The sequence below is a fragment of the Lepidothrix coronata genome, unplaced genomic scaffold (genome assembly GCF_001604755.1).
Source record: "Lepidothrix coronata isolate B3197 unplaced genomic scaffold, Lepidothrix_coronata-1.0 Scaffold8, whole genome shotgun sequence".
Classification (NCBI taxonomy): Eukaryota; Metazoa; Chordata; class Aves; order Passeriformes; family Pipridae; genus Lepidothrix; species Lepidothrix coronata.
In genome coordinates this window covers 4,431,548-4,450,575 of record NW_016690188.1, presented here as the reverse complement: position 1 = coordinate 4,450,575, position 19,028 = coordinate 4,431,548, and the positions used below count along the sequence as shown (strand labels likewise).

Sequence of the window (19,028 nt, the reverse complement as noted above, 5' to 3'; positions counted from 1 at the left end):
ACCCGTGAGCCTGAGCTGCAACACGGGGGGCTCAGTGTCTGACAACGCTGCCACATTGAAATCTCAGCCCTCTAGACGTGACTTTATTGTCAGCAGTATCCAGAGCTGGAAATCTCCCATGAACACTTTTGTATTTCATCCTTAGGAAAAGACTTGTAAATCTTTACTTTTTAAAAGTTTCTCTAGCCCCAGGTAAATGATCTAATTTGTTTCTTAATAACAGAGAGGAAGTGTATGTTTAAACCCTGCCTGCTGATGATGCAGTTTGGTAGGGAAGGAGGTGCTTCCAGTAGAATGGTTATTTGTTCTAAAACAAAACAATAAGCAGTGGTGATCCTAAAGTGATGATGGACACAAGTCTCTCATGTCTGCATTCAGAGCAACAATGAAACCCTCAGGGGTCCAGGAAGAAGGAGAGATGTGCATCTTCATCTGTGCTTACCTGCTCACTGGATGACTTGTTTGGTACACGAGTTTAATCCACTGGGTCCACACAAGACCTCCAGATTATGGGTAACTGCCCTCAAACCAGCTCATCTGCACTTGCAAATAAACCATGTCCACTTCTTCAGCTTCACTGATTTCAGTAGCACAGATAAATATGAGCAATCGAAGAGTTACATGTGCACAGCACAGAGTGAACTGTTGCTTTAAGTATGTGAGAAAATGAAACAACTCCTGAAGCTCCATTACAATTCAAATACTTTTGACAGAAAAATGCTTAGACCATCACAGATGACAAAAGGCTGTATCAGGGACTAGTTTGGGCAAGTCTTGGATTTTCTTAAAACAATGATCAATCAGTTCCCCAGCAAAGATAGGAACACTGAAGGTCTGTTTATTGCTTCCTTTGTCTGCTACAGTATTGTAAAGACTTCAAACTGTAATCTTTGGCTTGCTATGTCAGAGAAAATCCCACAAACAGACACTAAAATAATAGGCAATCGTGTGCTGCTCCCTTTTATGAGCACTGTGCCTCACCCACTTGGTTATTCACACATGCAGCAGTGAGAACTAGGACACTCATCTCACCTGCCTCTTACATTAACTTTTGTAATGGCAAATTGCAGTGCCCCTCACCTACAACAAATCCAGGCAGTTTTTCTTTTCAAGGTGGGTACCTTGAAAATGGAAGGGAAAATATGGGGTACTCTAAGCAAGCCCGAGATGTAAAGCAGAAAGGCAACAAAAATTTACTTTTGCTTTAGCTTTATGCTGATGTCATTCCAGAGACTGCACTGTTACTGGACATCTGCACCATCATGAGAGCAGAATCCATCTCCCAAGGACAGCTCGCAGTAAACTGGTTTTACTCCAGGAATCTGGTCTATAAAGCCCTTCCCTTGATATATTTTCATGGCTATAAGCAAGTCAGAACATTTTTCCAAGGAGTGAATAGCAGCCAGCAAAAACACAGCCCTAGGCTCATGCTGAACTGGGTAGGATTTAAAAATGTCTGCAGCAGTTAGTGGTTAGGCACACAAAAACACCCCACCCTTCAGCCCCAGGCGAGAGAGAATATGCCGACAGTGCAGAGTGTACTTCCTGCATCAGGATCCATCACTTGGCTTTGAACAAGATCAACAGATTTCAGGAGAACGAGAGAAGGGGATAATGCAGATGTGCCCTAAGGTGCAATATGTTGACTAACATCCCAGTGACTGAGTGGTAACGTTGATGAGAAAAGGTCTAAACTATTGCACCCAGCAAACTGTTAAATGGAAGTTTTGGGATGCTCCTGGAACTCTGGAAGAGAAGAACCCATAAAGGTCAAACTGGAGTCTCTAAACCCAAAGCCAGTATCCTTTAATATTACTTTCCACTTTGGCTTTTCTACTACAGGGGATGCCCATAGGGGAGTTATAACATGTCCTCGTCCCATCAGTGCCGCTGTGTTAGCACTAGTGCTCTTCTGGAGTTACACAGATAATATCTTTCAATTGTGCAGACAAACCGGAGTACACTCGGAAAATTATCTGATCACTTAAAATGTCATAACAGAAATACCAAAGAAAATAAAACCAGGAAGCACATTTTCCTACTGGTTTCTCGGGAAAACAAGTTTCTCTGAAGGGAAGAAGCATGTTCAGCAAACAGAGCTCAATAATTTTATTGCCCAGTGCACAATTTCCTATGCATTTTTTTCTCGTGTTTTACTTACCCCAAAACTATTCTGATCACAGAAGGAATAAAAGAAATAAAACCATGACATTAAAAGGGCTTAATAAAGACTGTACTGCAATTAATGTGCTACTGTTGCACATACTGATGAACTTAACTAAACAGCATGAGAAACACTCTACAGTGTGCCATAAACATCCCATATCAATAACACATGGATTATCTGTTTTCCTCAAGGGAAGCAGATGTGCAGTTTTTGAGAGGAAGGTTTTAGTCTGACTGGTTTGCCATCATTAAGTGGAGGATAACATACTATCCATCACTATTGGGTTTCTGCAATAAAAGTACTGGATAGTCACCTGATGACAGTCTAATTCCCAGCTCCATCAGGGGCCTCCAGAAGGGTCTTGAGCAAGTCATGGTTTTGTAGTACTTTGTGTTAATACCAAGTAAATTCATAAGTGAATGTGGTAAACACAGCTAAACAAGAAGCCTCAACCTGAACAGTGTCTTTTATTTGTGTGATTTATGAGTGATTACCCATCAGCAAATACTGATGATAATATTTCCTTTTCTCTACTCTTTTTGTAGTACACTAAACTCATAAATCCAACATATGGCACCATCTTTCCATATTCACAGTCCCAAACAACTGTGAATTGTTTGTGATTGTGCCCCAATCCCACTTGGGGTGGGGCACATGGGCGTTGCTCTAATTAAGAGCCATGATAATGCACAGGATGACTTTTTCATGTGCTATGTTCCTGTAAAATCTTACTGGAATCTTGCCTGGCAAATGATCTAAAATCTCAAACTTTCTGTTGTTCTTGTGCAACTCATCTGTTAACATGTCTGTACAACAGAACATGAGTAATTTAAAGCAGGGACCATACTTGAGACTGAAGGAAATACCCTGTGAACTTGGAGACGTGCCATCTCAAAGCTCCAGAGTATCTGAGGTCCAACACAGCTGATAAATCTGCAGCAGAAGTTCTATTAGCACTTTTACTGTTGCACTCAGGAGTCCATTTTTAACTCATCAAAAAATTAAAATATTAATGACATTAAATTAGCTGCAGGTCTTAAAAAAATAAATAAGCTGTTGGTTTAAAAAATGCCTCCAAACTGCCTCAACACTTGAGGTATCATGCCAGGTTTTTATGCTAAGTGGTTACAAAAGATTGTACAACTTAGTCACGTAATCTAAATTCCCACATTTGCTACGGAAAATATTCTTTCTAAATCAATTTAACTGACAGATAAAATCTTATACAAGGAGTGACCTAAGAGCCTCAAGTTCCCAGATTTCCCAAAACAACTTGGTCTAGATGGGCTTTGAATGTTTTGATACGTTTTACTGCAGGAGAGTAAAAGGTTGCTATCATCCCTATCAAATCCTACTTGAAGTGAGTGAATCTATGTATACTTGTGATCAAAAGCACAGCAACTGCTAATGTGTTACACCTACATTTAGTGCTTACTCACCACACAGTTCAAGATTGTCTCTGATCTCAATACAGATGAGAGTTACACAAGGTGAAGAGAAAATTGAGCATCCTCATCTGTAGCTGTGAGGAGGAACCAGGCAGGAAATTAATGCATTTCTGATACACAAGCCAAGGGCATGATCCAGTGAGGGCATGTGGGTGCCTGTACCCCACGTGCAGCTCCCAGCACAGCTGCGTGAGGTGTAATGGGCAGCTTGGGCCAGTCTGGCTGTGGGCAGTGCTGGAGGAACCGCTGGTACCTCATCCCTGCGGGCTGGGAGCTGTCCCTGTTATGGCTTCCACAGCTCCTTTTGTCAGTCCTGACAGTTATATTGGAAAAACATTGTGTACAAACCAGTTTAAAGAAACATAAATCCACATGCGGAAGCCAGGTGTGCAGCATGGAAGGGATGTTTGCTGATAAAGACAGGAAAATCATGTTTGATTCAGCAGTGCCTTCGAGTGCCAGGGCACTCTGCAATCCTGAACTGCAGGATGGAGCCACAGCTAGGGCTGCTACTTGTCACTGTCCCAATCTCCTTGCCTGTTTCTCCAGTCAAGTTTCTTCATTTTCACTTGTCCTTCCTCACAACCAAGACAGCACTGCTCAGGTCCTGCTCCTCAGGTACAGATTTTCCCCTTCTGTGAGGAGACAGTGCCTGTGATAAAGGCAATGGCAGCTTGAGGTGGAGAGTTGTGGTTCCCTTGGCTGTGCCAAAGGCTGGGCCTACCATGCCATCCATGGTGGGGCGTGCTCCATGCTGAGGCAGGAGCCCCTCTCCCTGGCCCAGGGACACTCCAGGAACACTGTCTTAAACTGTACCAGGGCAGGTTTCAGTTGGACATCAGGAAGAATTTCTTCACAGAAAGAACGATTAGACATTGGAGTGAGCTGCCGAGGGAGGTGCTGGAGTCACCATCCCTCGAGGTGTTTAAGGAAAGACTGGCCATAGCACTTAGTGCCATGGTCTGATTTACACGGTGGTGTCGGGTCATAGGTTGCACTCGATGATCTCAGAGGTCTCTTCCGACCCAACTCATTCTGTAATTCTGTGAGATGGCACCTGGCCCAGACACCAGACATGGGGTGGGAAGCCTGAGGGACACAGCACCGCCTTACATGCCCAGATGCAACAGTGTACGCGGTCCCCAGGGATGCCACACGCCAGGGGCGTTTGCTGCCCGCCCTCAGGATCAGGATCGACATCGACACCGCGAGCAGCCTCCGCGCGCCCTCCTGCCCCGCAGCGCCTCCCACCGCGCGCAGGCGCAAACAGCCCGCGCCGTCCCGGCGCGCACCGGGCGCAGGCGCGGTACCGCTCCTGGCCGGGCGGCGGGAGGTTGGAGCGAACGCGGGCAGCGGGAGCTGCTCCCACCGGGCCCGCCGGGCTTCTCCGCGCTTCACCCGCGCTCCGGGGCCTCGTGGTCCCCGAGGGGCCTCCCCTCGTTCTGCAGCCGCTGCGGGTCTGTGCAGTGGCACCGTTTCTGGGGTGCCTCAGGGCCCCCCGGGGTGCATCCTCTGAACGGGCTCCTCGGGCCTGTGTCTTTGTCTCTGGGTTGCCCAGCCTTCGTCCCGCTTCTCTGGGGGTGGAAAGCTGGCTGGGGAAAAGTTTTATTGAGTGTTAGTAGAGCCTTCAGTTGAGAAAGTGAAAGGAGTGCGTGTTGTTGTGTAACGTACTTATAAGCAGGAAAACTGAGGACGTAGCTTCATAGACTTGCCCAGAGTGAAAAATCAAGTAAGTAGTGAAGCGGAAAATTGTCTCTTCCCCTTTTAACCCAAGTTTTCTTTACTTGATGGACAGAATTATTTTTTCTGTGTGGTGAAAAGCATCACTGCTTGAAAATGCCAAGGGTTCTTAGGCTATGATGCTGGGAAGGATTTCAAGAGTGCAGGAGATCTGTGTGAATGTGCTGTCAAGGAAGAGCATTAGCGAAGTATTTGTTGTACTTATGGTCACTGGAAGATGAATCTGCATTAGAAAGTAAGGGCAGAGAGGCATAGGTTTTGAGGGGTTTTTTAAAGCTGTCTACTTAAGATAGTTCTTAGATTTGAATTTTTTTTGCTATTTACTGAATTACGTGTTTGCGATATACTGTATACATAGGCATGATGTAGCTTTTTTTAGGCTCTTGCTTACATTAAGAAATAATATTGATAAACTTCCATTATATTTAATGGATGATGTGAGCTTTTTGTTTAATTGATGGATTGCTAAAATACCCAATTAACTGGACTCTTTCCTGAGGTCTGGGGCTTTTTAATGGAGTTCCGTATGTTCGGTTTTGAACAGCTGGGGGGGAACGTTGACTTGTAAGATAAATGAGGACCTGCATCCTTTGGTAGAGAGCCAGGAAGCCAGGGTTGCTGGGTTATTAAGGCGTTGGCATACTGAAGCTTTGGCATTTTTCACCTCTGAAGAGGAAGCCCCCCTCGTGCCGTCTCGTGTTGCCCAGTCGCTTGTTTGCAGGATTTTATTCCTGAGAGGCTTCTGTTCCAAAACTCCTAATTGCAATTTGCAGGTGAGCAGAGGTGTAGCTGTCGATTTTCCAGCTGCATTCTGGTCATTAGCAGGTGCTTCACAAGTGCTAAACTAAGTTAAACATTGCCAAATCGACTTGCAGTTGGTTCGTGCTGGGAGGGGTGACTTACCAATTTAATTAAAGCGCCTTTCTGAGCGAAAGGGGGATGTTTCCTGTTAGTCAAAAGTTCTACTTGGGTGAGTAATTACTTTTTTAAGCAGCATTCCCCAGACGGATCAAATGATAAAGTGGATTATTTTCACAGACCTGGATACCCAATTATTTTGTTCTACAGAAAAGATTAATTGTTTATACATGTGGACAACAAAAATCGTCCTGGCTCCCAACAATCCTTTTATCGCTATTTGGGATGCAGTTAAATGAAAGGACTGTTTCTTAACAACTGACTTAGGAAGCACTATTCCTTTGAGTTAGACAAGCAGTAACGGTCATTCAGGTTAAGAAAATACACTTTGTTTGGAGTGACCTTTTTTTGATGAGTTCAACGCTTCAGGATCTGACCTTGGATTTATAGGCAGACACTTAAAAGAAGATGTCAAATAGGAAAAAAAATTACAATGGATAATACCTGTAAGGCTTTTTATAAATATTTTTCATCCTTTAAAGAAAAAAGTCCGTAGAGCTTTAGGAGTGAGGGAAAAATAATATGTAAAATCCATGGTAAGATACTTTGTGGCAGTTAGTAGTGTCTTGCATCCTTTTGAAGAAAAGCTGTTCGCAAAGGAAGATGCTCCTTAGCACATGAAACAGTTGTGAAACTGATGCAGACACCTTTTTGGGACATGCTAATTAGAAAATAAGCCTTAGAATTTCCTGTTGGAGCTTTTTACTCATTCCTGCAGCCACATGGCTCATTATAATCAGGTGAAAATGACACCATAATTCATTCTGTTGTTTAACAGAGACTGCTGTCCATCTCGAGATGGAAGAACCAGTGCTAGATAAATTGCCATCTCTGTGTGATACTCCAAAGGATTCTGGAGCAGCACCTCCACGGGGGACTAGTTCAGGGAAACAGGTATGGAAACTTTGTTTTGCCAGTAATGTGATTCTTCATAGTTAAAGAATGCTTGTGAAATAATCAAGGAGTGAGAGGTCACTGAGATAGTGCTGGAAGGCTAAAGACAGGTACCTTATAACCATAGCTACAAGGTTGTCCAGGTAAGGAATGTGCTCGGTACACTTTGCTCTGAATATGCAGATGTTTGCTGTGAATACAAAGTGATGGAGCAACACCAAATGCCATAGTAATACACTTAAATACTGTTTAGGGTTTTTGGTGGGGTTTTTTGTTTGTTTTAACCTGTCATCTTCAGCTTTCTCAGATCCTAGTTTTCTGTGTTGCTGTGCATGCAGGATGACTTTCTGTAACTTCTGCCTGCACTGGAACAAAGTGGACTGCTTTCAGTTTGTATGTTCTCCATAGTGCCAAGCTCTGCTTTGGTCTTGATCTTGGCATTTGTTATGGTGATGCTGTCATGCTCAGCATCCAGCTCAGTGCAGGACAGGCCTAGTTTGCAAGTATTCCTTAACTAATCCCATGCTCCTGTATTTTAGTGTATTTCTGAACGTAAAAATGTTAGACACGTTATAAAAAATAATTGTTAACTTATTTCAAAGGAAAAAAAATTTTAAATGCTTATCAGTGAAGTATCTCAAAGCATGAACAAGTAAAAATTTTACAGATATTTGTAATATGCTCAAGTAGAATACAGATGTTTTACAGTACTGCTAATACAGATGTATATGTGTAATAAGATGGAACAGCAGAAAAGACCATTAAACTAGAAGGGGAAATTGAACTTGATAGAATAGATTCAGCCAAGTTGAAATATGCCATATTTCTTCTACACAAAGACTAGATAAGTAGGTTTGGCTCAATAGAATACAGGATTTGGTCCTAGAAAATGTGGAGCTACATCTTTCCTTATCTTGCAGTTGTGTGTGCAGATAAATGTGGAAAGAAGAAGTTAGCTTCATTCCAGTTTGTCAAGGCTATAGAGAGAATCACGAAGTCTGGCTTTACAATGATTGTTAAATATATTACATATTCTATATAAATACTAACCAGGTAAACAATTATTTGAGATTTGATCAAAATTTAAGATTATGCTGACCACCTGTTTTTGTTTGTTTGTTTTTTAGCAAATGAGTGCAGCTCTGAGGGAGCGATTACGGAAAACAAGACGTTCCTTTAATGCCAATTTTACAGCGGCAAAGCGGCTCAAAATAGACACTGAAGAAAAAGACTGCGCTGATGCTGACACAGGGTGCCTGCCAATGACAAGTAAAGATTGTTCCAGATTACAAGATGGTCCTGAAGACCTTGAAAGAAACAGCACTGCACATACATGTTTCAGAAGTCCCTCACGAGAGAGTGATCCCAGTGGATCAGCAGAGAATTCAGATGTGCTACCAGTTGATCTTGGTCAGCAACTGTCCCTGGAAGAAAAAGTAAGGCTGGTGAAACAAGTGCAAGAGAAGGAAGAATTACTTCGTAGGCTCAAACTGGTGAAGATGTATCGATCCAAGGTGAGGCAATACTGACTCACTGGTCTTTTGGGGTGTGTGGTGTTTGCGTATTGTCTCAGTTTAAGGCATTTTGTAAAAATATCTGCATGGTATCAAAACCCCCCACATGTCAGCAAATGACAATTTTTTTGTTTTCTTTTGTCCCAACTGCAGAACAACCTGTGTGAACTGCAGGCTTTGATAGTGAAATGGAGAAGCAGCACCCAGCTGATGCTGTATGAACTACAGTCGGCCTTTTCTGCAGATGGCAAGAAAGTGAGTCTCACTCAGCTGATCGATACTTTTGGATTAGAAGACCAGTTATTGCACTACAGCAGAACAGAAGAAGATTTTATAGATGCATAATCTACAATTGCAAAGCTTTTATTAGACACAAAAGCAGAAAAGACCAAGTGAATTCTGATCATGTCAGAAGTGTTGATGAGGCAGTGGACTTGATGCTTTGGGGTTAGGAGGTTTTCTCCAGAGAAACTTGTAAAGCTTTGTACTTAGATACAGTAGGCACTGTAAAAGGCATTACTTATTGGAAAAGATCAAACTTTTAGTGTTTTGGAGAACCTGGCTTAATGACTTGGTCAGTTAATTTTTATTTAATAAAAATAAAATGAGATCGTACTTTAACAGGTAGAAAGCATTCCATTCTTTGGTTAGTCTTTGTATGGTTACTTCTGTTGAAATAACTCAAATTGTCATTTCTGTTTGTGTTCAGATGGGGAAGAGTTCAGTTTTTTATGCATAAATACATCCCCATTTTACAAATGTCTTCCTGCTACCAGTCAGCTAATGAAGGCCAATGACAGGATTTTGTGAGTTAAGTAAAGATAACTAGTTTTCATGATGTTAATATTCTGAGGCTGTGATAAGATGTTCTCACTGGCTTTAATTGTTATTGAGGGATATGTGCCACAATGCAATTGCTTTTGGGTACTAGTCCAGACAGTCATCTTCAGGGCCACCGTCTCATAATCAATCTGCCCCAGCCTGAGGTAATAGAAGGGAAGACAAGAAAATTGCAACCAACTTTCTACTCTACTACTACGCTTGAGAGCCAAGGTGTTTTCTCTCTTCAAATAAATAAGAAAAATAAGGCCTTGTCTAATGGGACTGCTTCAAACACAGCATCATAAAGCTGAATAGAACTTCATCATTTAATTTATTCTCCAATAAATGTATTTTTCAAAAGCTTTTTTATCTTAAGTTGAAATGGCTTATTTTCTCATCATGGCCTGAGCACAGAGCATGGTGACTTCTGCCTGCTTTTATATTCCTTAAAATCACTGCTTGTCAAGTGTAACAATACATAAATCTTAACTACTCTACAACTCTCTCTGCTATGAATCTTGTTTTCTATGTGACCACATTCTTTATTGATTATACCGTAACTGTTTTGTTTACAAGTGGCATATCCTGTTTCCTTAATAAGGAAATAATTCCTTAGACATCTGAAGGGAAATAAAATCAAAGATACAGACCCTTTTAATATTGATATGGCTCATTAGACTTAAATCTGTACCTAGAACTTGCTCTTAAGAATACTGACTGTTGCTGTCCACGGAGAGTTAATGCAGAACAACCTTTATTGCCAATCACATTTTGAGTATTGAAGCACTATTTCTTCTGCTTCTTTAGGTTTGTGAAGAAAGATGATGGTGCCTGGTGCAGGGGCCAGTTATTTTCCCTGAGATCCTTGGCAGATTCAGAACTCTGCTGCTTCTAGGGAAGTTTTAGCAGGAAGAAAAAGTCTTGCAAGAAGCAAGATGTAATTAGCATCCTCACAGATCCCAGTTAGAGACGGTAAAACAAAAAAGGAGGTGCTGTACAGGATCACAACAGAAGTAGTTTTTTCTTACAAGTGTAGAATTTTATTAAGCTAAGGTATCAAAACTATTGCTGCTCTCAAAATGGAATGAGCTTAGATATGTGAATTTATGAAAGGAGAAGAATTATTTCACACCATGGGAAACAGGGAAATAAAAGGCAGTGAGAACGACTGAGTAAGTAGATCAGGCTCTAGCAGTAGTTAATTTTATCACAGGTTCTTTATTTTTCTTAGGTGTCTTTGAGGGATCTGGCAGGAGAATAGACTGCATCAGTGCAAAGGGGTGGGAGATGCCAGAAACTATTTCAGGAGGCCAGATGCTTCCAAACCTGGTTTTCCTGTGATTCTGCCAGTGGCAGCAGCCACAGCTACTGCTGGCTGTGGGTAATTATGCTGTGAAGGCACAGCAGCTTTTGGGACCGGGCCAAGTAGCACACATGGCCCTGACAAAGCGCATCTACATCTTCTCAGCAACCTACACCTGTGCCATCACAGGTGTAAATCTATTAAGTCAAAGCCACAGACATGAATTTTAGCAGATGCAAATTCAGAGATTGCTTGCAGTACTTTAAAATGTTCTACAATTGCATATTGCAGACAGTGGACATAAAAATACACCTGTTCTTCTCAGTCTACAATTTCTTGTACCCTTTCTTTTCTATAATGAGCTATATGGTTTATATAATGAAACCAGCAGAAATAAATCTCATCAACTGAAGTATAATGGGGATAAGACCAGGTGTAAAATACGCAAACCAGACAAACGTGCATCTTTCAAAGTGCAGTTATTTTTAAGGAAATTACAGAAGAAATCTTTTGTGGAAAGAAAAGTTCAGGGAGAGAAATTAGCTGTCAAAGCTCTTTTACTTAGACAAGACTGTGGTATTATAGATCTACCTGGACTCTGTTTTTTATATATGAGGGGGTGTTCTCATTCTCAGTATTTCAAGTTCTGATTGAAGACTTGCAAACTCTTCTTTCTGTTCCTTTATAAGATCCCGTAGGTTTTTCTGCTTCAAAATCTCTTGGTAACGCTGCTTTGTAATCTTTTCAGAAATATCCCGTGTGTCTGCATAAAACAAAATATAAGGATTAGCCTGTGCTCATAGGGGATGTGTAGTCTATATTTATATTGTACCTGTCTTGAAGTTAGTCCAAATTCTGTATAAAATAGGCAAGCATTTTAAAGAAGGCTCCCAGTTGGGCTTAAAAGCCTTTATAGTACTGAATAAAGGAAAATATTTCAAAAAGGCACTGAGCATGCTTGCTTTAGTTTCTAGCAAGTACCCACTGTTTTGAAAATCTGTAACTTTTGCTCTAGTGGAAAGATCTCTACAGTTTTTCTAATAGCGAATACCATTCTCAGCTCCACACTACTTCCTCTATTCCCTTGGAAGGGGGGACAGAAGTGTGTTGAACAGCTCTGTGAAAGAATGAAAGCATGTTGTATAATGAAGTTACTAATGACTATAATATTTTTACTTGAATAGTTTCAGGAATTTAGTCAACTAGCTTTGGTTACAAGAGGCACGATCTCCAGGTACACTCTTCAGTGAGCAGTGTTAAGTTTTGGTAGGAAGGACTCTGCTAATTGCACTCATACAGGAATACACAGGCACTCCTTGTCCTTTAGCTGATGGTGGGGAACAGGACTGCATAGCCTTGGAGTTATTTTCTGAATGATTTTCTTTGCTTGTGACTTTAAGTGCTTTACTGGACTCACCAGCTGCCTCAAAGATATGCTTCCTTTCTGAAACAGAGACAAGCATTTCCTTCAGCTGCAGGCTCAGCTCGTAGTTCGCTTCCTCTTTTAAACGGATGCTCTTCTTCAGCTCTCTAATTTTTTTCTGATGGTTCTTCACATTCTTCTCGTGCAACTGTCCATTTTGAAATTAATAAAGCAAATATATGAGGTGATAAAAAAGCTGTTCAGACAAACATGATGGAAACTTACAATTTTAAGCACTGCCTTGTAGCTCAATAAACTTTCATGTATTTTGATTTGAGTGGTAGCACATTCTAAGCTTGACTTTGTATAGTGTCTTTCACATGCTGTATCTCAGTATGTTTATGTAAGGACCAGCCAAGGAACCAAGAGGTATGGGTCAGGGAGAGAGATATTAAAGATAAAACTTGAAAGGAAAAGAGAGGAAAGGAAGTCAATGGAATCAGTGAGTTAAGGACACGCTCTTGGCTGCTGGGAGCTGCTGAAGAAAGGGTTGTGCTGAAGCTGATGGATGGGCTGTAAAGGGATAAGATAAATACTAAAGGTTGAAGAGGAAGAGGAGGCTGCCGTCAGCTAGTGCAACTTGGAGAAAATTTAGTGGAAACTCTTAAAAACAAGGATAATCATAATTTGAGGGATGAAATAGATGAGGGAGCCAGCAAATCAGATTGTTGTGTGTGTTATTTTGAATACAGGGGGGTAGGGATATTATGAATAGGCTGGTGCTCCTGGAGAGAAACATTTAGCAGTAAGGACTGAAAGAATGCTTCATTAGAAATGGAAGAGTGACTTTTATAAGCAGTGCTGTGTAAGAAATGATTAGCAGATCTGCATTCAGATGTTCAGGACAGGAAAGCATTTAACTCCAGTAGCAGAGCAAGTAGATGTCTCTCCATAGGGTTGATCTCTGCAGCAATTCAGGTATGATGACTGCTTCCAAAGACTTTAGAGAACTGCTGCTGTAGCCAGCACAGCTCGAGTTGAAGAAACTATTGAAAGCCAGATGGACAAACACACGACTATATATATATTCATCTGTGTCTGCTGTTGTGGCTGTACTCCAACAGTCCTTGAGTTAGCACGCCTATATCAATTGCACTTATTTCTTATTCCTTACAAACACCTCTAGCTAATGAATGCAAGGAGTTGCATTTAAACTAAGGATGTGTCTCTCAAATGTGGTGGTTCCCTTAAGATTTACCTTATCCATGAAACGAAGAGTCTCCTCCATCCCTGCAATGTGCTGGGCGATGTGGCTGCCATAGTTCTGCACAGTTAGGAACTGAAGAAATAAAACCAGAAAGAAATGATCTTATTATGCCAGTTCATTCTTAACAATTCCACACTTCTATTAAGGCAATCATACTATGTGAAATGCAAAAAACCTAGAATTCTGCAGTGGAAAAGCTTACTAGTGATCATAAATGGACATCATAAAGATATTCTTGGACACTCTGTGAATACTAGACTGCGCAGCTGTTAAAAAGAATGTTATCTGTCATGTGTTAATGGAAACAAAGACCAAACAAATTTGTTGAGATTGTCAAAAACCCCAAGCTATACTTTTGCTTATAATGCAATCTAAGCTTACACAGCTGGAGGCCAAAGTGCTATACAGTGTGTCTTTAGGCTAGAGAGGAAAAGAATTATTTTCTGTCTCTCAGCTTCCTAGTAATTCTTACTTCTTTTATTGTTCTATCTGCATAGTAATTGATATTTCAGAGAATTTATTGTTTTTTTTTTTCCTTGAGCACACTGCTACTAAAATACCTCTTTATCAAATGACAAATGGTAAACCCCATAATGTTTTATGGACCTGTAATGGGCAGTAGACAGGTTTCTGTATTTGTAGATTCATCCTTCCCGAGTACTGTCCCACCAAAGTTGACAGGTAGAATTTTGTGGACTATTCTTGTTAGGGGAGGGGAAGCAGGAAAGACCCAGCGGGCTCCTTTGCCTACAGTATTAAACTTCTTTCACTCACTCCTTCATTAACAGCCCTCACTCCAGATGTTCTCAGGTCCTTGCCCACACACATTTATCTTAGCCATCTTTCTTTCTGTTCCTATTGTTGGGGTCTCTGTTGCCTTGTCCTTCCCCCGTAACACTATATTTCTACTCAAAACTAAAGTAAAGTCAAGCCTCTCAGAGCATTCAAATTCTGATTAAACTAGTAAATGCCTTTGCTATGGACAGTTTAACTCTCTCTGAAGGGTGACAGTTCTGCTCATCAGTTTAAATGAGCTAACAGCAACACTGGTGATAAATCTGCCACAAGAACTTTTCAGTGTGTTGTCACATCACCTCTTTGGAAAGCTGTTCTGTTGTGCTAGTTGTGAAAGTCCCTTGGTTGTATTCAGAACCAGCATTGTGGAGAGCAGCAAAACAAATGAAGACTGAGCAAAACATGTTTGGTTTGGATTTTCTTTTAATCTTTTGATTGAATTACAGTTTCCTTACCTGCTGTCCAACACTTCCTTTTCTCCGTGTTTTATAGCTCTCCCCACTGCAATATCTCCAGCCTTCCCAGCCTCCAACATCCCTTACTTCAAACCTTTATGCCCCTCACCTCGTCACCTCAAGACCCTCAGATTTCCCTGCAGTCCTCTACATCCCACACTGTGATACCCTCAGGCTTTCCCTACAGCCTTGCTTCTTCCTCCCTTCTTCTCCCAGTGATATCCTTGGCTCACTCCCACAGTCTTTATCCATGTTTCCTGGCCTGCCAGCTGGGCGTGCTCAAAGTTGAGCTGGCCGGCCAGCTGCTCCCTCTTGCCTGCCAGGGATGGCAAACAATTCCCTATCATTCTGCTGCTGGGCCAGCGAATGGCAGTGAGTGGGTGGGACTCAGTGAGGCTCCTGTAGGAACGCTCAATTTGTTTACTGAGCAAAAGTTACGGTATTTCTGTGCGATACCAGATGGGGGCACCTCAGACCTTTCATTTAAAAAGGATGCTGAACGATTTAAAAACATCTGTGCCTTGTGGCTGCAAAATCCTAAATCCTTACTCTTGCCAATTTTGAAATACTAAGAGTTAAGGCTAATTTTGCCTTAATTTACACCTCAACATCTCAAAGAATTTCATCACTGATCAATTTAATGAGTAAAGCTTCCCTTTGAAAGCGGAATTGTTGACCTATTAGGCATCACATTTCTTTGTTGTAGTAAGAGACTTAAGAGATACAAATGATCTTTCTTACCAGTACAGGCAGCATAATTTTCTGCAGTCAAAATATAAATTAGAGAAAGCAACTCACTAGCTGGCAGTCTTTTGAAATAGGTAGTATTACAATGTCCCGAGCCTTCTCTTTCAGATCTTCTATCTGCATTCTCATTTTCTTGTGCTCCCATTCCAGCCGACGTATCCCTCTAGAGAAGTCTTTGAATTCTATTATAGCAGCAATTTTTTTTTCTCCTTGAGTCTGAAAAAGTAGATCAATCTTAATTAACACATTTTACAGATTATGGAATAATTGTTTGCAACAAGATGGGCAAGCTTCCAAAGTTATAATTTTAGTCAGTTAAACAGGCTATACTGCAGTCTCTTTCCAGACTTTGCTCCAGACGGTTTCTTTCATGGAAATCTGTTCCCTTTTATGCCCTGTGTCACAGCCTTGGATCATAGAAGTAAATGAAGAAAATGACAACTAACCTCTCTCTCCATCTTTCTATCTCCATCTTTCTACCTTATATAAGAATGGGAAAGCATTTTAGGTCTACAAAATATAGGTATTTTGCTGTTGTTACTGAAGGCTTTGTGCAGAAGCAGCAAAAGGCAATTTTTGTACAGCTGGAATGTCTAAAAAAATAATGTCTAAAAAAGACTGTTTTAAATATCATCAGCAATTTCACCTTACATAAAAAAACTGTATTAATTTTTTAAATCTTAATGTAAGCTACTGTTCAAATGCTTCTTAACATGACTATAAGTTTGCCTTGAGGGAATTTTCGGACTGGTATGTAGGATATTAGAAGTTTCTATTTACAATGTATGTGTGATGGTGTGTCCAGAAACTGTTGCCATTTCATTGATTTGAAGTGTATCGATCAAACATCAAGAAAGCAGTTTGTATTGCAATCTTTACATCATGATAAGAGACATTAGAGAATTCTTAATAGCTTCTAGATTACAATTGAGCCTGCTGGTGTGCTGTAATGAAATGAAAGTAGACATCAAACTGGAAAAAAAGCAGAGCCCCTGAAGGACAATGCATTGGTTTAAAAAGTTTAAATTTCCTTCAGATAATTACCGAGATAGAGCAATTCAGTTCTTCAACAACACTCCTTTTAATGAGAATAGCATCAGAGTAGTCTGGGATCTCAGTATTTTCCAATTCCACCTGTCCTTGTTTTAGCACAAACTGGACAGTCAAATTCTGCTGAAGTTTCATCTTCTTCTCCTGCAACCTAAAATGGCAGAAAACAAAAACAGTGTTTAGTGATTTCAACAGGATTATATAACTATTTATATTAATTACTGGTAAGTGGCATGTTCATATAGGGGTTAGTCCTTGACAGCTTGTCTTCTGATTGCTCCCAAAGTAACTACAAATATGCAAATTCTGGTATATATATACATATATATATATATATATACACACATGAAGTTTTCAACCACTGGATTCAGTTTACCATACTCCAGCAGATGTTCTGAGAGAAAGTGTTGTTACTGAAAGAAAACCTTAACACCAATTGAAAAGAAAACAGAAGAGACTTCCAGCCAGCACCACTTTTCTTGTATAATTTATTCTGGGGGTTGTTCTTGAATGATAATGAATGTGAAAATTATGGTATGTACATGAAAAATGGAACATTGCAGGTCCAAGCAGCAATGAAACCCCGATAAAAGAGTGTTAAGAACACAGATGTGTAATTCTGTTTGTAACTTTTGGTTCTGTGTTGGTGGAGCACTAAAGTGTAGCTGAACTTAAGAAAAGATGCAAAATTACCAAGTGAGTTCATTGAAAATGTTCTCTATTTGTGACTTCATCTTCTCATTTTCATCCATTCTTCTCTGGAAAAAGGCCTGCATGTCTGCCAGTGTAAGGGCCTTCCTTTTCACCTAAGCAAGCAACATTGTGACAGTCTGAACTTTTTCAGCTTTGTCAGTACGTCAGGACAAGCTTCTTCAAGAACAGAGAAGACAAGTTCTTTAGAAAATATATGTATATATAAATATGCAGCCTGGTACTTTGAGAATCTCAGAATGAGACATAGAGGTTACAATCCTTACACTCTGCTCAGAAAATTAGTTGTTCTTATATGCATAGTTTATTCCCATGAAGGGAAATCATATTTCCTTCTCTTTTGGTAAAATTTCACATATCTCTTTCTCTGGATAATTCAGATTTACACCTTCATGTTTTTATACTGAACAAACAGATTGCTAGAAATTTCCAGAAACACCCTTCCTTAAGAATTGCTCTTTATATTTTAGAAAAACATGAGAATGCATTGGTGTAAATGTAGAATGCTAATGGGAGAGAATGACTCCAACAGATGATGGGAATCAAATACCTTATCATTTTTTTGGTACAAATAGAGAAAAGGAAAATTATCTTTTTATTTGTAATGAAACAAAATCAGGGTCACAATTCTTCTGATCAAATATGTCCATATTAATATCCTAATTTTTCCTCTGAAGAACAACTACAGCTAGAACTAGACTACAGGTTTCCCTGTTATTCTGAATTGAATATGGCCAGAAGAAACTTTCAAAGTCAAATGGAGTTAATATATTCTGCATTGTTATTTCATCACTAGCTTGACCGTACACGAAAACTCCACTGAAGTTTAAGAATCAAAACTATCAAGAAGTATACTGGCAAAATAAAGAATTTTACATACCAGCTCCTCACTCTCCATTTTCTTTCGTCTAGCTAGACAAAAATTTTTCCATATAGACTGCTCTAAGCCTTCAGGCATGTGCTCAGGACTATCCAGTTCATCCATGGCTTTCATTAAAAGGGTAAGTGCATCTTTGTATTCCTCAGAGCCTGAACAGTTCCCATATGGATTAGGTGTGTCAAGGACCATTTCTGTCCTTGGGCTCCTAGTGCACACACACAGTACAGACAGGATTTACTTTTTATTTTCTCTTGCATAAATGAAGGTCACGAACAACAAAGAATGTTTCATACTCTCAATCTCTTGCAAAAAGCAAATAGGTAACACTATATCTTACACAAAATAAGAATATATGGTCTTGAGACCTGATGATTATTTAGATTGCATTTAAAATAGATTTTGTGGAGTGAATGTAAATACTCAAAATAGCAATCGTTAGTGTGATGGGAAATCATCCATTGTTAACTATCCAGTAAAAAGCAGGAAAAATAATTTAGACTGTTGAAATAAATAGCATTCTCATTCTTGGCTCACAAGAGATATCAGCGTTTAAGCAATGGAATCAGAGGGGATCTTACTTCGGTCGATGTGTGTAAAGTCGGTAAAGTTCCTCAAGGACATCGTCAGGTGTGTCAGCAAACTGCTTTCTAAAACGACGTTCCAGATTCTGGGGTGGGGCAGGGGGAAGAAAGCTTTCTTGTTACCACAATATTATTGTTTTAAAAAAGCATCAACCTGCCCATATCTTAGAAATACAGAATATGGTGATCTTCCAAGCACTCCCAAGCATCATGGGAATCTGGACTATTCCATACATTATTCTGTGCACACACTGTCCTCCACTGCTTTATTTCAGCATTATTAACTTTAATAATCAGCAAGTTGACCAGAACTCCTGCTTACAGAGAAGTATGTTCTTCTCATTATCGAGACACAACACTAACTTTGAACCTC

At 40.3% G+C, this 19,028-nt stretch overlaps 3 protein-coding genes across 9 annotated transcripts in view; 1 reads left to right on the top strand and 2 right to left on the bottom strand.

Moving 5' to 3' along the window:
- The window catches only part of COL17A1 (collagen type XVII alpha 1 chain), a 62,851-nt gene extending 58,051 nt beyond the window's left edge, over positions 1-4,800 (bottom strand). For both annotated transcript variants that reach the window (XM_017840288.1, XM_017840296.1), the window contains exon 1: positions 3,607-4,800. The gene's annotated coding sequence lies outside the window, so the exon portion shown is untranslated. The remainder of the gene's footprint in view (positions 1-3,606) is intronic.
- Positions 4,801-4,907: 107 nt separating this feature from the next.
- SFR1 (SWI5 dependent homologous recombination repair protein 1) lies at positions 4,908-9,302 on the top strand. Of its 3 annotated transcripts, none has more exons than XM_017803672.1 (5): positions 4,908-5,344; positions 5,953-6,128; positions 7,052-7,167; positions 8,295-8,681; positions 8,835-9,302. In XM_017803672.1, exons 3-5 carry the CDS (start codon positions 7,072-7,074, stop codon positions 9,024-9,026), a joined length of 675 nt encoding a protein of 224 aa, XP_017659161.1. In that variant the 5' UTR covers positions 4,908-5,344; positions 5,953-6,128; positions 7,052-7,071; the 3' UTR covers positions 9,027-9,302. The 3 variants fall into 3 exon arrangements, with proteins under 3 accessions (XP_017659161.1, XP_017659154.1, XP_017659147.1); XM_017803665.1 differs by having other exon boundaries at positions 5,953-6,180; XM_017803658.1 differs by lacking the exon at positions 5,953-6,128 and having other exon boundaries at positions 4,911-5,344.
- The window catches only part of CFAP43 (cilia and flagella associated protein 43), a 44,125-nt gene continuing 33,570 nt past the window's right edge, over positions 8,474-19,028 (bottom strand). For 3 of the 4 annotated variants that reach the window (XM_017840260.1, XM_017840273.1, XM_017840279.1), the window contains 8 exons: positions 18,653-18,741; positions 18,075-18,279; positions 17,177-17,289; positions 16,478-16,634; positions 15,485-15,649; positions 13,428-13,508; positions 12,224-12,377; positions 9,710-11,569 (listed from right to left, as the gene is read on the bottom strand). In XM_017840260.1, coding sequence (XP_017695749.1) covers positions 11,412-11,569; positions 12,224-12,377; positions 13,428-13,508; positions 15,485-15,649; positions 16,478-16,634; positions 17,177-17,289; positions 18,075-18,279; positions 18,653-18,741 — 1,122 coding nt within the window. In that variant the 3' untranslated portion in view covers positions 9,710-11,411. Of the gene's footprint in view, positions 8,592-9,709; positions 11,570-12,223; positions 12,378-13,427; positions 13,509-15,484; positions 15,650-16,477; positions 16,635-17,176; positions 17,290-18,074; positions 18,280-18,652; positions 18,742-19,028 lie in introns of those variants that run through there. The other variant, XM_017840267.1, reaches the window with a different exon arrangement.

Excerpts from the sequence above, each read along its gene's own strand:
- SFR1 (XM_017803672.1), top strand. The coding sequence starts at position 7,072 with ATGGAAGAACCAGTGCTAGATAAATTGCCATCTCTGTGTGATACTCCA. Across the intron at positions 7,168-8,294 it reads GGACTAGTTCAGGGAAACAG|CAAATGAGTGCAGCTCTGAG; the intron begins GTATGGAAACTT and ends TTTGTTTTTTAG. Across the intron at positions 8,682-8,834 it reads TGAAGATGTATCGATCCAAG|AACAACCTGTGTGAACTGCA; the intron begins GTGAGGCAATAC and ends TCCCAACTGCAG.